Genomic DNA, 17,205 nt, shown 5'->3' with positions numbered 1-17,205 from the left:
TGACGTGGGAAGCTGCTGTTTATTCACGCTCCAGGAAAAAAAGAAAATCGGGAGGGCAAAGGGCCAAGGAGCATCTGTGAACAGCTCCACGGTTTCTGTGCGATCCACCGGTCCTGGCTCCGCTGCTATTCCTGTGGGGAGAGCAGGCGGGGGGGTCCGGGAGCTGCCCCACGGAGGCAGAGACCCCCAGGGGCCCTGCCTGGCGTGAAGCTGCAGGGAGCTCACCTTGGGAGCAACGTTTTCCTCATCTTCTTCCTCATACTTGGGCAGCTTGCTCTCCTCCCCCTGCACCACTGCCTCCTCTTCCGCGTGCTTTTTAACCTGGAAGGCAGAGGCTGACCACATCTCCCCTGCCCAACCCCACCACTCCCCGTCCTGTGGCACCGGGCAGCCAGGCAGGGCCGGGGGGGGATCCCCCAGGGATTTCAGAGCCCGCTGCAGCTGCCGGGCCGTGCTGCTCCCAGTACCTTGCCGTGTAGGTGCTGGGCCTCTGCCCGTGCCCTCCTCTGCAGCTCCGCTTCAATAACCTCAAAGAACTCCTTCTGGGCTCGGTCGAGTGCCTCTTGGGGACTCTCCTCCAGAATTTCCTCTGCCTCCGCATCCTGACCTTCCGACCTGGTGCGCTCCTTCAGCCGCATCTCCCGGTGCCGGGCCTCCAGGATTTTCTCCCTCTTCGTCTCCCTCTCGAACATCTGGGGCAGAAAGAGGGGCTGAGGGGCGCAGGGGACCCCATGGGGACACGGCCGGCCCCGGTGCTGTGCGAGCAGGGCAGGGCTCAAGGGCAGCACCGGCCGAGCAGGCAGCCGCACACTGGCAGCACTGAGGGCTCCGCTGTGCGTGCATCCAGCCGCTCCAGCCGGCACGGCGGCTCGCTACCCGCGGCGCGCGTACGGCGTTGGCCAGGTTCTTCTCGTTCCTCTGCAGGGTGCAGAGCCCGGAGGAGATTTCCAGCAGGGTGACGGTGCCCAGTTTCGAGCCGCAGCCCACGATGCACCCGTTGTCCTGCAAGCGCAGGCTGGAGAGGGGCTCGTCGCAGATCTGGGGAGGGAGGACGGGCGGATGTCAGCGCTTAGCCCTTACCCGGTGCCTCGAGGCAGGAAGGGCTGGCCGAGGCGGACCCACGTGCTTCCCAGTCACAGGAGCCTGTGTGCAAAATTTTGGGCTCCAAGGCTCATGGGGGCCAGCTGCTGCTTGACAGAGCACACCCAGAGCCCTGCGTGCCCCCCATCTCCTCACCCCACCCGCGGGCGATGCCCACTCCGTGCCCCACGGCGGTGCCGGCGCTGACCGGGGCAGCCCCTGCTCCCCCCCCCCCCAAGGAGGGAAGAGGATCCGTGGGGACCGACCTTCAGGCTGAGCGAGGGGTCGTTCTGCTTGAAGAGGAAGTCCCAGACGTCCAGGGTGCCGTCCATCTTGGTCGTGAAGAAGACGGCCGGCCTCACGGTGCTCCAGCAGCCGGCCGTCAGGTAGGAGAGGTGGTACCTGACGGGGACCCCGTGCTGCTGGGTGCCACGGGACGGGCTCACGGCCCCGACTGCCCCGGTCCCAGCACTTCTGCTGTTACACACAGCCTCCAGCACATGATTTTAGCCGGGGCTGTCTCTGTTCCAGCACCCGCAGCCACGTTAGCACCTCTGGCTCAGTCCCACCACCTCCACCTGGGCACAGACCCTGCTGGTCACCTGCCCCAGACACGCTCTTCCACAAAGCAGGAGGATTTTTTTTACAGGACAAGCACGCACACTGCCACCTACTTGGTCCACATAATTGATGACTCCTTGGCCTCCTCTGACCAGATCCGAGCAGTCCAGTCGCCAACCGTCAGGAAGATTTTGGGGTACAAAGGGTTCCTGGTCAGGGCGTAGACGGGCCCGTGATGGCCGCTGTAGGTGCCGGCGATTTTTTCGGGGGGTGTCTTGGCCTTGCGGTTGCAGGCGATGACGATGCCCTGCTCTGTGCCCACCATGAACTTGGTGGGCTGAGGGTGGGAACAGGAGAGAGCAGCCATCAGCAGGCTGGGGACCCGGGGACCCCGCTCGTCAGGGGACAGCCGGGCAGTGAAGGGCTCTGCTGCCCGAGCAGGGGAGCCAGCTGCAGACAGCGACGGAGAGAACGGAGCCCTGGGACCCATCGTGATCCGGGGGATTTAGAGACCAGCTGCCAGCAAGCTCCCCGTGCTTTGGGAGCACGCTGACTCCCAAAGGGGGGTGAGAACCTGCTGCAAGCTGCAGCACCGTGCTCCCTCTGGGCATCAGACTCTTGTGCTGCTCCCCTGGAGCCCTGCCCCTGGGGGTGACCTGGCGCTGCCCGCCCTGCTCGGGTCGGGTTGGCTCACGCTCCTGCCGCGTTAGGACATTATTTGTGTACAGGGAGGATGATGCCAGTGGCAGGCCAGGGGATCTCACCATGGTGGGCTCAAACTCCAGCGTGATGGCGCCCAGAGCGTTCTCCAGCAGCCCCTGGCGGGTGATGTCCAAGACCAGCGTCTCGGTGGGCTCGGAGAGCTTGCGGATGTCCCACCACAGCACCTGCAGGGGACAGGCACCGGGAGAGATGCTGCGGGGCAGGGGCTGATCCTGCTCGGCCGTGGGTGCTGTGGGAGCCAGGCTGGTGCTGTGTGCGTGAGTGCCCGGCCCTTTCCCTGCCCCTGCCCCGTACCTGCCCGTCGGTGGAGGCCGAGAAGCACTCGGTGCCCGTTTTGGACTGCAGCCAGATCGCGCCGTACACGGGGTCCCTGTGGCTGGCCTCCACGGCGGACACCTCCACGGGCAGCCCCCCTTTCCTGGTGTCCCAGTAGGCTGCGAAAGAAAAGGAGCTGTCAAGATCTGCACCAGCTGCCTTTGCCTGGCTCCCTGGAACCAAACAAGTGCCCCCCCAGGCTGGGACCCTGCTGCTGCGATCACTCACAGGGGTGCCCACCCCGAAGGGAAGCACAATTTGCACTTTCTGCAAATGCCAAGCTAGGCAGCAGCAACGTATTAAACAGCCGCGGCGTTTCTTCGGTGATCATCTCTGCGGCAGATGCACTACAACCCCAGAGGCGATTAATCCTCCCAGCTCCCCCCACCCGCTCTGCACAAGGGGTTGCAGCAGGACCAGACGTGGCCTAAGCAGCGCCCCAAAGAGCAGCTCTTACGCTCGGTGCTGCTCAGAACCATCCCGCGTGACCTGACCCTGGCTGCGCTCCCCTCCTGCGTGCCCTAAGGGCAGTGGCTAACGAAGGCGGGTCCCCAGGGAGGGCAGCAGACATCCATCCCTCTCTCTGCCTCTGACAGGCAGCAGAGGACAGGTCAGGGTGCAGGGCTGTCCTCGGTGCAGCGAAGGCTGGGCGGCTGGGCCGTGGTGGCAGCGAGCCGTGCGCGCTCCCCCTCGCTCATTTTTAATTAGGCAATGGGATGTGACGGCGTGCGCTCCGCTGGGCCAGCGCCGCACGCCTGGGGAGGCTGGGGTGAAATCCCCTCCCCTCCATCACCTGCGGAGCGCGCGGTAACAGCCCTGTGATGCATGCCCTGTCAGATCCGATCGCTGCTGCAAATGGCAAGGAAAACATCAAAATGAGAGCAATTAAATCAAAGGGCTCGCGTGGCCAAGTAAATAACAGAGCCATAAAATGAAGCTGGCAAACAGGGGCTCTTTTCCAGGCACATGAAACAGCCGCACAAGAACAACGCAGTGAACGAAGTGACGGCAGCTCTTCTGGGCTTTTGCCACACAAAGATACGGGGCAGCGGGTGGTGCGGGAGCACGGGGCCTGTGCTGCTTGGAGGCCTGATCCTGCCGAGCTCTGGCTGCCCTGAGTGCCTGAGCACCCCTGGGGAGGTGTGGGCCTGGGGACAGGGGTGTCCCACGCCATCCTTCAGATGTGCGTGCGTGTGCCAGCAGCCCCAGGCGTCACGCACCAGCCCCTCTGGAGCTTCCTGGGTAAATCCCCCAACAAATCGTGTCCCCCTGGGCACTCTGCCCTGCCCTCCCCGCCATTCCACATGCTGCTCGGGTCAGCACGCGCCTGTCTCTGCACACCAAGCCCCAGGGCTTCAAGCCATCCTTAAGATATTCCCAGCTGCAGCATTACTGCCATTATGTCATTCGTGACGTGGCGGTGCTGGAGCCAGGCTCCTGCTGGATTAAAATGAAGCCGGAGCCTCGTTACCACGGCCTCACACACAACCCTTCTTCCTCACCCATCTGCCCGTTGTAGCAGCCTCCCACCAGGACGTGCGCGTCCTTGGGGTTGTATTCCAGGCTCACGAGAGGGGACGACGGCTTGAGGACCAGCTCCGGCTTGTTGGGGTTTTCTGCCGAGAGGGAATGAGTAAAGAGCAGAGCACAAAGACAGCCCAGAGGTACAGCACCCCACCTCCAAACCAGCCTCTCGGCGCCACACGCCAGGGAAGAGAAGTGCCCTGTCCTTGCCCGCCAGCCTGAGGACAGACCCCTGGTACACAGCCCCCTCTTCTTTGCATTTTTCACTCCTAAACACAACAAGTTTGAGAGAGGCTTTGGCAGAACGGGACAATTCTCAGCCTGGGCTTGTGCTGCCTCTTCCTTTCTTAATCAAGCACAAGCAAACCACAGGAACACAAGAACCACATAAGAGACGTGTGGCTCAGCTGCCTGTTGTGGTGGCGGGCGCTCGAGCTCATGAAGCCATGTAGTGGGATTTTAGTGGTTATTTTCCACCTGTTGGCCAGCTTTCAGGTCCCATTTCTGCCCTTCTTTACATTGATCTGTGGGCAAAACAGAAACCGAACCCCTGTTCCTCCCCCTCTGGAGTGTCGTGAGGCTTCGTTACATCCGTGAGATGCTTTGAAGGCACAAAGTGCTTCCGCAGCAACACCATTACCGACCGGTGAGTTCTCTCATTCCCTTACCCAGATCCCAGATGTACGAGTCCAAGCTCATGTCTTCTGTCTTTTGCTGGAACTCCAGGCTGGAATAAGCCACTGCCAGCTTCTTGCATCTGTCAGGGTGCCAGGAGAGATGTGTGGCTGTCCTCTTCGTGACGTTTGGATCCCTTTTTGGTAACAGGACATCGAAAAAAGATGTTAGTTTGTTAACAGTTTCAACATGTCCTGGGAATGCTGTCTCCCAAAGGAAGCTGTGGGAATCACAATTAAAACAAGCTACAGCTCTCGAGCGTTGAGTGCAGGAAACGATTCTCCTGGGGGCTGGGTGGGGGAAGAAGAGTTGATGATTTAATAAAGTCTTTCCAGTTATACATTTCTAAGAATCCAATTACGTTACTGGATCTGACTTCTAGAAATGACCTAGCAGCCCCTGACATTTAAAAACAATCTTTGAGGCACTAAAAAAAAAAAAAAAGGTTCCTGTCTAAAGTGCTGTTAGAGGATGCTCAGAGCTGCATCCATCCCTGGACTGTGGCATCTGTCTCCAAAGTGCCTGGGCAGGGCAGAGAGGGGAGGAACAGACAGAGCGTACGGAGGTACTGAAAGAGCAGTCAGGAATTGGGACGGGTTGCCCAGGGAGGTGGTGGTGTCACCGTCCCTGGGGTTTTCAAGGAAAGGTTGGACGTGGTGCTTAGGGACGTGGTTTGGTGGGTGATATTGGTAGTAGGGGGGCGGTTGGACCAGATGATCTGGAGGGTCTTTTCCAACCTTAAGGATTCTATGATTCTCTGTGGGGCTGTAGCAGGTCTCCCCATCCACAAACCGATCCTAATGCCGCTGGTTTCCCCTCCCTTCCCTCCAGGGCAGTTTAACAGAGGGCTCAGCTCACGCAGCCGCCCGCCGTGGGGCTGCAGAGCCCGGCAAGCACCACGGCCCAGCGCAGCCAGCGGCACTACCTGATGACATTGATGGTTTTGGCGGAGGGGGACTCGTCCTCCAACTCTGCCTCCTCCTCCTCGCCGAAGTACTCCTCGTAGATGTCAATGGCGTTGTTCTGCCTGACGCAGTGCTCCATCAGCTGCGGGCACAGCGCCGCTGAGGCCGTGCCGCCGCGCGGGGGGCAGCGGGCGGCCCCGGAGGGCTGGGGGACGGGCAGGGCCTCACGGTGCCGAGGTGCACGACGGTGTTGATGTAGTTCTCCTCCTTCTCCACCTTCTTCCGAAAGCGGGCCGTCTGCTCCAGCTCCTGGGGGTTGATGTCTTTGGGCCAGCCGCCCTCCACGTGGTTCACGCCGCGGGTTTCCACCTCCACCCGCTCCGTGTTGACCTGTGGGGAAAGGCAGAGTGTGGGACTGGGATGACGGAGGTACGAAGGGATGGAGGAACGAGGTGATGGAGGAACGAGGTGATGGAGGAACAAGTGATGGAGGAAGGAGGCGATGGAGGAACGAGGCGATAGAGGACCGAGGCGATAGAGGAATGAGGTGATGGAGGAATGACATGATGGAGGTATGAGGTGATGGAGGAACGAGGTGATGGAGGAACAAAGCGATGGAGGAATGAGATGATGGAGGTATAAAGCGATGGAGGAGCGAGGCGATGAAGGTACAAAGCGACAGGGGAACGAGGCGATGGAGGTATAAAGCGATGGAGGAGCGAGGCGATGAAGGTACAAAGCGACAGAGGAACGAGGCGATGGAGGTATAAAGCGATGGAGGAGCGAGGCGATGGAGGAAAGAGGCAATGGAGGAACGAGGCGATGGAGGTACAAAGCGATGGAGGAACGAGGTGATGGAGGAACGAGGCGATGGAGGAGCGAGGCGATGGAGGAGCGAGGCGATGGAGGTACAAAGTGATGGAGGAGCGAGGCGATGGAGGAGCGAGGCGATGGAGGAACGAGGCAATGGAGGAACGAGGCAATGGAGGCACAAAGCGACAGAGGAACGAGGTGATGGAGGAACGAGGTGATGGAGGAGCGAGGCGACGGAGGAGCGAGGCGACGGAGGTACAAAGTGATGGAGGAACGAGGCGATGAAGGAACGAGGCAATGGAGGCACAAAGCGACAGAGGAACGAGGCGATGGAGGACCGAGGCGATGGAGGAACAAGGCGATGGAGGAGCGAGGCGATGGAGGAGCGAGGCGCCCCCCGCCCGGCCGCGCACCTCGTGCTCCGACATGTCGCTGCCGTGCTGCACCGGGGCGTCCACGGGGCTGCGCGGCACGAAGGCCTCGGCCAGGCTGGGGTCGGGCTGGATGTCCACGCACACCTCGGCCGGCCGGTCGGAGAAGCAGCAGGGCCGCCCGAAGTCGCTGCGCCGCCTCGTGTAGACGTGGACGATCTCCATGGCCCGGCCCGGCCCGGCCCGGCCTTGCCCGGTCCGCGTCCGCCGCCGCCTGGCAACGGGAGCGCGGGGGTCACGTGCTGCCGCCGCCGCCATCTTGGGAAGGGCAAGGCGGGGGGGGGGTGGCCTCTGCCCGCCGCCATCTTGGGAGGGTAGAGAGCTGTTAATGAGGCTTGGTGATTAGCACACAGCAGCAGCTTCCTAAGGGAAAGCAGCTTCCTAATCTGTGTGAGGGCGGAACTCACTGGGCCAGGAAGTGGTGCCTGCAGCCCTGCTGGTCCCTACGTGGAGCAGGGGGACACTGCCAATGTCCCCTTGGCAGGGGAGCAGCCATGGCCCCGTCCCCGCTGGCACCCAGCCCCGGCCCTCTCCTGGCCCCGGTGCTGCCGGAGGTGCCAGGGACGGCTGCAGCTCACGGTCAGGTGTGGTAGAGCCGTGCCCAATGGCCTCAGCACCCAGCCACTGGGCCCCGTGCAAGAGCCGAGGCCGTGGAGTTGGCACCGCGGGGACCCTGTGTCCCCAGGGTCTGCCGAGCGCTCCACCTGTCCCCAAGTGTGCCAAGGCCATCTCCGAGAGGAGAGCGGCCACAGAAACTGCACAAGCTGCGACCCAGCGCGCTGCCCAGGTTTAACAGCGCGCCGGGCACCGTTATTCCCGTCAACCACGGTGCCTGTCCCACCGAGGGCACCTCCGTGCACCCCTCGCACACCCACAGCCTCTGTCACCCCTGTCACTGCCGGAGCTTGCACCAGTGCAAGCTGCAGAGACGCAGCCACGCGCTTTGAGCCCCATTAAAAACTGCTTCAGCTGTGAAGAAGAAATGCACGGCCTGGCGTCTGCAGCGGGCTGCTGGTCCCGGCCATAAAGAGCCCCCAGCCCTGCAGAGCCAGGCACGCTGGCGTGGGCGCAGTGCCCTGACTGGGGACACTGGGGGGACGGGGACAGATGCATGTCAGCTCCGAGAAAGCAAAAAGAAGGAGATGAGTTTAGTACAAGTGTTTATTGTCTTTTCCCCTCAAGGGCACATACAAATCAGGCAGGACTCCCGCTCCTCCTAGGAGGAGTCCTCATGAGGTTAGTTCACATGCGCTGAAAAACAGCTCTGCTACCAGTACCGTTACATCAAAACATTAAAAGCAAAAAAATAAAAATAAAAAAACAGGAAGTTCCAACAGCACGTAATGCTAGTCACATATAACATGGACAGACGACGTTAGGGGACAGAAGGGTATGTACAAGTTATCTTTAAAAGACACAGTGAGTCACTGCCATCAAGTAATAACCCCAGCAGGGCTCTGCTTGCCCCACGGACAGCCCGTGCCCCCCGTCTGCGGTGCTGTCAGCTCAACGTGAAGCTGGCAGAGCAGGGAGCAGGGAGGGACGAACGACCAACACCAGCAGCACAGGGGCCCGGAGGTTCCCGGGACAGCCCACCCCAAAATGAGCAGCCACAAAGGCCCCGGTTCAGCTCACGCTGGTTCTCCCTGGCTCCGTCCCAAGAGCTGTGCCCTTGCTTAGCCCGAAGCCCCGGCAATGCCAGGCAGGACAGCGGGGACGTGCCCTCCCCTCTTGGCACAGCCAGCCGCAGGGCTGCATCCTGCTCTGGGGATGCCCGATGTCCCTAAACCTCTCCAGGGGGTTTGTGGTTACCCCGGAGCCATCCTGCACAAAAGAGGGGAGCCTGCCCCAGGGAGCAGAACTGCCAAAAAGAGCCTACAGACCAGCCGAACACCTCCGACCGCCGTGCGCTGCAGTAAAACCGAGCTGCAGCAGAGGCAGTGAGCCGCACGGCACCTCTGCCCTGCAGGTAACTCGTAAAACCCAGACACAAAGCGAAGGAAAAACAGCAAGGCCAAAACATCCCTACCCTACACCCCCGTACCCAGGGCCAGGGGGCAGCACGGGGACGCGGGGAAGGCGCCGGGATCACTAGTGGTTGGGTCTGCATTGCTACGGGGGCGAAGGAGCCGCCGGCCGGGACCCCGCACGCGGGGCAGGCAGCCCACGGTCCTGGTCTTTGCCCTCCAAAAAAAGGAAGCCAGACGCGGCCCCCATCCGTGGCATGAAAACCCCGAGCTGGCACGGGTGGGAAGGGGGAGAAGGCGGTGGGCACGAACCATCCCCAGCCCTGGCGGCGCAGCGGCAGCCCCGCTGCCGGCCGGAGACCTGCTGTTAGTGCCGGGAAGCGTCCCGTAAGGCAGGCAGGAAGACGTGAGAGCCAGCAGAAGCTGCCGAGGGAGGAGAGCGGGGTGTGAGGGGCTCCAGCAGCCAGGGCTCGTCCGCCTCTCCCGGGGGACTGCCCCAGACCTGTGCCACGGGGAGCCGGGGGTCTTTGGTTTCCATCATGGGAGGGCCGGGGGCTTCTTCTCCTCCCACGGAGCTGCTCGGGGCCAGCGCGCTAGGCTGGGAACTCGGTGTTGAAGGGCCTGACGTGCTCATCGGTGACGGACAGGTAGGTGGCTCGCATGCTCGGGGAGTACTGCGGGGAGAGGGCACGCAGTTAGCACGGCCTGAGCCCCCCCCCAGGCCCCCAGCCACATCCCACCCAGCCCCACGTCACCGGCGGGCTCGGAGAAAGCCTGAGGATGGAGAGGGAAGGTTGCTTCCCATTTGTACTAATCCCCAATTAATTTGCTGTGCTCATCATGGCTGTGGGGACAGGCTGGGTCTCGCCAGCCTCTCCCCCAGCTGGAATTTCGGTAAGACCCCCAAAAAAAACCTCCAGCCCCTGCCCTGCCCGCGGCGCACAATGACACTTCTCCAGCACTGGGCCACAGGGAGGGGCGTCCCCGGCCAGGCATTAAGGAAGATTATTTCAAGTTTGTTATTTTGGACCGCTAAAGTCCTTCCTCAGGGATCTGAATCCCGGTTAAATTAGACCATTCAGGGCAGGGAGAAGCGCTCAAATTAATCCCCGCGTCCGTCCCCCCCTGGGAACAGCCCTGCCAGCTGCAAGGTCTGCGCAATCGGATTAGAGCCTCCCACAGTGGCGCGGCTCCGCGCGTTCACCTGATGGCAAAAAATGGTCCCTGGCAGGGGGGAGCACGGGGACCCCGAGCACCCCGTCCCCGCAGCAGCCCCCGAGCCACGTCCCCGGCACCATCGTGATGCCACCACCGTGCCCGCGAGGGATGAGCTGGCACGGAGAGGAGTTGGTGCCTCGGGTGCAGGCATCGAAGCAGATTAAATGCTGCCAGAACGGGAGGGAGGAGAGCCAGGCTGAGACAGGAGGGGGATGGAGGTGGGGAGCATTTCCAGCCCCCGGGCACAGGGGAGCTGCAAACCAAATGTCTCCAGGGCCTGGGGACAAAACGCAGCCCCCTCGCTGCCCCCAGCAGCGAAGCAGCCCCAGCAGAAGGGATGGGATCTAATCGGGAAGCTGAGGACGGGAACCCAGCCGCTGCCCCAGGACCACGAAGGGGAACGAAGCGACTTGAACTTACTCTTGGTGGGCAACTTAGCTCCAAAATAATTGATGCGAAACAAAACAAAACAAAAGGAACAAAAATAAAGCAGGTGTTATAACAGACAGGGTGGGTTAAATAAACGGTGGGGAAACGTAAACATGCACGGACTAGTGCAGAAAGTGTCCTTTAAAAGTCTGGGGATAAATAAAAAAAATAAAGCAGACGGTGAGGGAAGGCTATTTTGGTCTCCTCCGAGCACGTGGTGGGTAACCTCTCCCTGCAGCCCCCCCGGGATGGTGAGGAACTGGGTTAGCAGGGCGGGCCGGAGAGATTCGCTCCCAGATCCCACACGTCCCCCGCACGGGCAGCAGGGGAGGGGGCGCAGCTCACCCGGCCCCTTCCCCAAAACAGAGCCCCGCAGGGATGCTGGACGCTTTCTGTCTGCCACAGGGGGCTCCTGGGCACTTGGGCACCCCCCCACCGCCCCCTCACAAGAAGGATTTGGCCTCGGCCGCCCGCCGTACCGTGGGGGGGGGAGAGCCCCTGCCGATCAGGGGCACGTTCTCGTAGCGCGGGTTCCCACCGAAGAGCGCGGCTTGGTTCCTGCAGGAGCCGGGGGGGGGGATGAAACCTCAGAGCGGGGGGGCGCAGGGCGAGCCCTGCGGGCCCCGGGGACCCCCCAAGGGGACCTCGGTCTCTCACATGTACTCGGAGACGGGGGCGTTGGAGATGGTCTGCGCGGGGGGGTGCAGGCTGCTCTGGCTGCCCAGGCTGCTGCTGTAGCTGCAGAAGCTGCGGAGCTGCCCCCGCGCCGGGTTGTGGGCGGCGATGCGGCGCGCCTGCGGGTTGAAGGGGTCTTCCTCGTCCATGTCGTCGTAGTCCCGGTCCCTGCGGGGGTGGTGGTGGGGTGCGGACACCGCGATCAACCCCTGGGGGGGGGGGAAGGACAAAGGCAATGAGGCCACGCGGGGAGGGGGGCTCGCCAGGCTCACCTGCCCGCTAAGTGCTTCCAGGCGCGCGGCGTGGCGCAGATGATGGTGGAGAAGGAGGCGGCCACCAGCAGGGAGAAGAGGACCAGGTAGAGCAGCCCTTCCACCCCGTCGTAGCAGATGCCGATCAGGGCGTCCAGGTAGTCCTGCAGCGGGACACACGGCGGGGCTGGGGGCTTTGGGGGGGGCTGGGGGGAGCCCTGGGAGCCGCACGCGCCCGTCCCGGCCCCCTGCTCACCTTGTGCAGACCCCGGCAGTCCAGCATGGCCGTGAGCTGGTGCAGGCTGGTCTCCGAGGCGTTGAGGAGCTGCTGGACCCCCAGGAGGTCTTTCTGCAGGGAATGGGGACGGGGTGAGAACAGCGTCGGAGCAGGGGGGGCGAGCCCTGGGGGGCACGGGATGCCCCCCCCCTACACCTCACCCCATACCTCAGCCGTGGGGAAAAGGGGCAGCGCAAACTGTATCAGGCCCTGGGTCTGGATCTGCATGGTGGTGAGCGAGCGCTGGAAGACGGTGAGAGCCTGCGAGGGGCGGCAGGGCGACCGTCAGAGCCCACCGCCCAGCCAGCCCCCACCCCGAGGGGCTCTGCGCCCCCCCGTACCTGCTGGAAGGGGTTGCTCAGGCTCTGCTCGCAGTACAGGTAGTAGTGAACCACCTCTGCAAAGCAAAGGGAGACATCAGCGTGAGCCCCCCGCGGGGCCGAGAGCAACGTGGCGGGGGGGGGCTCGGCGCGGAGCACGGCCCCCTGGAGACCCCAGGAACATTTTGGGGAGCACTGGGGTGCCCCCGCGGCTGGTCCTTACCCGCGCTGATCTCGCTCTCCGTCTGGTTCATGATGAACTTGTCCGGGGCCACGCAGAAGTCGCTGGTGCCCTGTAGGGACGAGACGGAGCACGGTGGGGGCCGGCGGGGCGCTGGGCTGTCCCCCCCTCACGCTGCCGCCCCGCGGCACCCACTCACCACCGCCGCCGCCGTGTCCAGGGCCATGGAAGCCCAGCTGAGGACGAGGGTCAGGAGCCCGCAGCACAGCATCCTGCGGGGAGAGGGGTGAGCGCCGCGGCACGGCGCCGCGGGGGGAGCCCAGAGCCCGTCCCCGGGCACTCACATGGTGAGGAGGCAGCGGGAGCGCTTGGCCAGCCCCAGGCAGGCCAGCAGGCAGATGGTGAGGACGAGGATGAAGAAGAGGAGGTAGGCCAGCCACCTGGGCGCAGAGGAAGGGCACCGTCGGCTCGTGCCCCCTCCCCAGCCTGGGGGGACGGGGTGCTCGGGGGCGGGGGCTCACCGGTAGTACTCCACGTAGGCGGCGCGGGCGGCCAGCGCGGTCAGGTCGGCGCTGACCCCGCGCCACACGGGCAGCCCCGAGAGCTGCAGCACGACGCTGCCGGCCAGCTGCTGCAGGAACTTGAGGGTCTGCAGGTAGTCGGCCCGCGGGGCCAGCACCTCGCTCAGCCGCCCCAGGTGCTGCTCCAGCCCCACCTGCAGCTGCAGCGTGGTGCCCGCCACCTGCGGATGGGGCGCACGGGGGGGTGAGCCTGGGTGGGAAGGGGCTGGGGGGTCCCCTGGGGCACGGACAGCGGGTGACACCTGGCCAAGGACAAAGCTTAGGGGCAACCCTGCAGCCCCTGTGGTCACCCCATAGGTGAGAGCTGGGGGGGGGGGAGGAGGGGGCTGACACCCTCCAGAGGTGGGCATCTGCGTCCCCAAACCAACGGCGGCGCCGAGGGGCGCAGCAGGGAAGGGGAAGGGTGGCAGAAGCCCAGCGGGGACGGCCCCGGCGCGGATAACAAGGCACAAAGGCCCCATTCTGCGGGGCTGACGTCAGCCTCCCGCGCTCGGCCACGGGGGCTCAGCCCAGCCCTGCCGCGGGGCTGGGGAGGGTCCCCGGCAGCCCCCCCGCCGGCAGCGGGAGCACCGGCCCCGTTCCACGGCAGGTTTTTCTGCCCCAGGAGACGGTGGGGAGAAGCCGCAGGAAGGCAGAGCGGCGCCCGGGGGGCACCGAGGGGGTCGGGGGTCCCTGCCCCGCAGCCCTACCAGCGAGTCGATGCCGGTCAGGGTGTGGTTGGCGTTGTCCAGGGCGTAGAGCAGCTGGTAGACCCCGTCGTTGGTCTCGCTGTTCCCATAGAAGCCGATGCCGACGGCCGTGCTGCGGACAGAACGGGGACCCCGGGTTAGAGAGGGGGGGAAAACCGCTCACCCCAACGCCTCGGGGTCAGGGAGCTGTGGGGACACGGGATGGGTAAGGGGCGCTCCTCGGAGCGTCCTTGGGTCCGCAGACCCCACACCAGGGAGGGCAGAGCCCGGGCAGATGGGGACGGGACCGCAATGGGGACACGCTCCGAGGTGGTGACTGCAGATCCTGGGGACACCCGAGCCCGGAGCTGTTCCCAGCCCACGGAGGTCAAAGCAAGGCAAATTAGGGGAATCCGCTGGAGGAAACCCGCTCGTGAGGAGCAGCACTGTGGGCAGAGGTCGGAGCCTCTCCCTGCCTCCGTCCCTGCAGGGGACGCCCATAAAAACGCCGCACGCGGGGCCGTTCGCCCCGATTAGGTCTCTAAAGGCTCTCGCGGCTGCAAACAGACCCCGCCGGGCTCTCCTGTTTCGGGGCTGGGGGTCCCAGCTCGCGGAGCTGGGGGGTGGTGAGCATCTTGCACACGCGCGTGCCCCCGGGGCTGGGGGGAAGCGATCACGGGATGAGCACGCCGAGCTCATTAGTGACATTTGCCTGCTCCGGGAAGCGTTCAGAGCCGGACACTGCCCGGGCAAAAAGAAAGCCTTTGTCTGGCGCAGGACGAAAGGCGGCCGCGTGCTGTCCCACCCCGGCCCCGGCGCGGGACGGGGGGTCGGTGGGGGGGGCTCGGCAAAGCAACCGAGCGCTGCCGGGTGCAGGAGAGCCCCCCGCCTAATTGCTCCGGCCACAATTAAGGGCAGCCGCGCAGGGGGGCTGCCAGCTGGGTCACGCTGCCGCCCGCCATCTGCTCCGCGCGGGGATTAGCGACCCGGCCCCGCTGCCGGCCGGGATTAACCGGGAGGGCGGCACGGCCACGGGGGGGGACGGGGATGGGTCCCCGGGGCTGCCCCATGGGGACGGGGCCAGGCGGTTTTTAAGCCTCCAGCACCCAAATCTGAACAAAGCGACGTGCGGTGGGGTGGGGTGGGGGGGACACGGTGCCAGGACCCCCCTCCCCGGTCTCACCAGCAGATGAGGCCGGCGGTGACGGCCATCCAGGTGACACAGCAGGAGTGGGGCCGCTTGGTCTCGGGCTCCTCGTCCCTCTTGCAGCAGCACAGGCAGATCAGGTAGGCGGTGAGGAAGAGGAGGTTGAGGCCGAGGCAGACGGCGGCCACCAAGCCCAGGAAAAGCAGCGACTGGGGAGGAAAAGGGTGAGGGGGGAGACGCTCAGCGCCCCGTGGGGGGGGCAGCCGCTGGGGAAGGAGCCGGGTCCTGCTCCCCGGGGTGGGGGGGGGGGGGCACTTCCACCGTGTCCCGGGGCTTCCCACGGGACGGTCACGGGGAGGAAAGAGGAAGCGGCACCGTCACCGTCCCTGCTGCCCCCCCCTTGTCCCTGCTGCCCCCCCCTTGTCCCTGCTGCCGCCCCCTTGTCCCTGCTGCCCCCCCCCTTGTCCCTGCTGCCCCCCCCTTGTCCCTGCTGCCTCCCCCCTCGTGCAGGACACGGCGATGGTGCAGGGGGTGCCCGGGGATGCTGGGGGGCTGCAGCGGGTGCTCAGCGCTGCCCCCCCCCCCCCAGTGCCCCCCAGTGCCCCCAGTACGGCTGGGGGCTCGCACGGCCCCTGCCCCACGGAGGGACCCGCTGCAGCCCCGGCTGGGGATGGGGATTTCGGGGGGGGGGGGGGGGGGGCATCACCGGGAGGGAAGCGGTGCAGCCCCCCGAGGCCCCGTTATCACGGGGGGGGGGGGGCTGCGGGGGGGTGGGATGCGCGTCCCCCCCCCTCCTCCCTGCACGGGGGAGGGGACCGAGCCCCGGGCGGGGTCCTACGGGAGGGGGGGGGGGGGGGGGCACGAACCGGGGGATAACGAACCGGGGAGGGGGGCACGAACCGGGGGGGGGGGGGGGGGGGGGGGTCGGTACCTGCTGGTATTCGGGGTCCCGCGGGCGGAAGGCGGCGGGCACGGGCTGCAGGCGCAGGTCGCGGTGCGGCACCCCGTGCAGCCAGGCCGCCCACCAGGGCGCCAGGTAGTCGGCGCGGGCGGGCGGCATGGCGGGGACGGCGCCGGGGCCGCGATGGGGCCGGGGCCGGGCACCGGGACGGGGCCGCCGATGGCTGGGGGGGGGGGGGGCGCCGCGCCGCCACGCCGCGGGCTCCGCCCCCTCCCGCCAGGCCACGCCCCCTCCCGCCAGGCCACGCCCCCTCCCGCCAGGCCACGCCCCCTCCCGCCAGGCCACGCCCCCTTCCGCCAGGCCACGCCCCCTCCCGCCAGGCCACGCCCCCTCCCGCCAGGCCACGCCCTCCTGGTGGCCACGCCCCCGACGCGCCCCCCCCCCTCCCCCGGGAATGGGGGGCCCGCGGCGGGTGCCCCCCGATCCCCTATAGGGCACCGAAACCCCTCCCCTGCCCGCTGTGGGGGCATCGAACCCCATAACCTGCGTTATAGGGGCACCGCTCCCCCCCCCGTAACTGCACCCTAACGACACCAGGGCCCTGCTCCCCATCACCCCCCTGATATGGGGGCATTGAACCCCATCACCCCCCCCACTATGGGGGCATCGAACCCTATAACCCCCCCGCTATGGGGCATTGAACCCCATAACCTCCCTGTTATAGGGGCGCTGCCCCCCCTTGAGAGAACTGCATCCTAACGACACAAGGGCCCTGCTCCCCACCACCCCCTGCTGTGGGGGCATCAAACCCTATAACCCCCCTGCTGTGGGGTATCAAACCCCATAACCGCCCCGCTATAGGGGAACTGCTCCCCCCCCATAAGATAACTGCACCCTGATACTACAAGGGCCCTGCTCCCCATCACCTCCCTGCTATGGGGCCAGTGAACCCCATAACCCCCATTTTAGGGGCACTGCTCCCCCCTTGCGAGAACAGCACCCCAACGACACGAGGGCCCCGCACCCCACCACCCCCTGCTATAGGGCCACAGCCCCCCCCCAGTGCCTGCAGCAGGGGCCGAGCACAACCAGGCGGGGCCGCCCCAGCCCCCCCGGGAGCCTCCTGTCCCCCGAGCACCCAGGGAGCAGCCGAGGACACCACGGCCGTCCCCAAAATCGGCACCAGGGAGCCAGCGCGGCCGGCGCCTCGCCTTGCGGGGTTGTGCTGCTGAACGCCTCGCTTCCCCCCCAGCCGCCCTAAATCCTCGGCGAAACAAAAAATCCTCCCTGGGGGGTGCGCCTTTACGGCTCCTCTCTCCCCCGTGGGTTATCAACGCCCGCTGCTCGGGCTCCAGACACAGCTGCTCGCACCTAAATCACGAAGGGTGGGGGGAAAAATAAGGGATTTTAGGTGGGGAGCGAGTTTCCCATTGCACAAAAATCTTACACCAGAGCCCAGGCGGGGCATGGGGTCCCCCAGCCCTCCCCTTGGGCATTTGTGGGTGCTCCCTGCATACCCACCTCCACCCAGCGCCACGGAGCAGGGACGCCTCGGCATCCCAG

General features: G+C 65.2%; 2 protein-coding genes across 3 annotated transcripts; both read right to left on the bottom strand.

Moving 5' to 3' along the window:
- Positions 1-5: 5 nt before the first annotated feature.
- DNAI2 (dynein axonemal intermediate chain 2) lies at positions 6-7,256 on the bottom strand. Of its 2 annotated transcripts, none has more exons than XM_013201714.3 (13): positions 7,010-7,256; positions 6,012-6,173; positions 5,804-5,925; positions 4,872-5,014; positions 4,182-4,295; positions 2,659-2,798; positions 2,406-2,528; positions 1,755-1,978; positions 1,347-1,482; positions 877-1,038; positions 468-692; positions 226-321; positions 6-131 (listed from the first exon to the last, which is right to left on the bottom strand). In XM_013201714.3, the coding sequence occupies exons 1-13, from the start codon at positions 7,190-7,192 to the stop codon at positions 126-128; spliced, it is 1,836 nt and encodes a 611-aa protein (XP_013057168.2). In that variant the 5' UTR covers positions 7,193-7,256; the 3' UTR covers positions 6-125. The 2 variants fall into 2 exon arrangements, with proteins under 2 accessions (XP_013057168.2, XP_013057169.2); XM_013201715.3 differs by having other exon boundaries at positions 892-1,038; positions 7,010-7,255.
- Positions 7,257-8,170: 914 nt separating this feature from the next.
- Positions 8,171-15,874, bottom strand: TTYH2 (tweety family member 2). The gene is made up of 14 exons (XM_066979977.1): positions 15,673-15,874; positions 14,778-14,950; positions 13,616-13,727; positions 12,867-13,087; positions 12,690-12,785; positions 12,545-12,617; positions 12,388-12,457; positions 12,186-12,241; positions 12,013-12,105; positions 11,824-11,916; positions 11,589-11,731; positions 11,299-11,484; positions 11,121-11,199; positions 8,171-9,668 (listed from the first exon to the last, which is right to left on the bottom strand). Exons 1-14 carry the CDS (start codon positions 15,799-15,801, stop codon positions 9,588-9,590), a joined length of 1,605 nt encoding a protein of 534 aa, XP_066836078.1. The 5' UTR covers positions 15,802-15,874; the 3' UTR covers positions 8,171-9,587.
- Between the last annotated feature and the right edge of the window lie 1,331 nt (positions 15,875-17,205).

This window comes from Anser cygnoides, chromosome 19, assembly GCF_040182565.1.
Source record: "Anser cygnoides isolate HZ-2024a breed goose chromosome 19, Taihu_goose_T2T_genome, whole genome shotgun sequence".
Taxonomy (NCBI): Eukaryota; Metazoa; Chordata; class Aves; order Anseriformes; family Anatidae; genus Anser; species Anser cygnoides.
The sequence above is the reverse complement of the archived record's forward strand: the minus strand, read 5'-3'. Positions and strand labels throughout refer to the sequence as shown.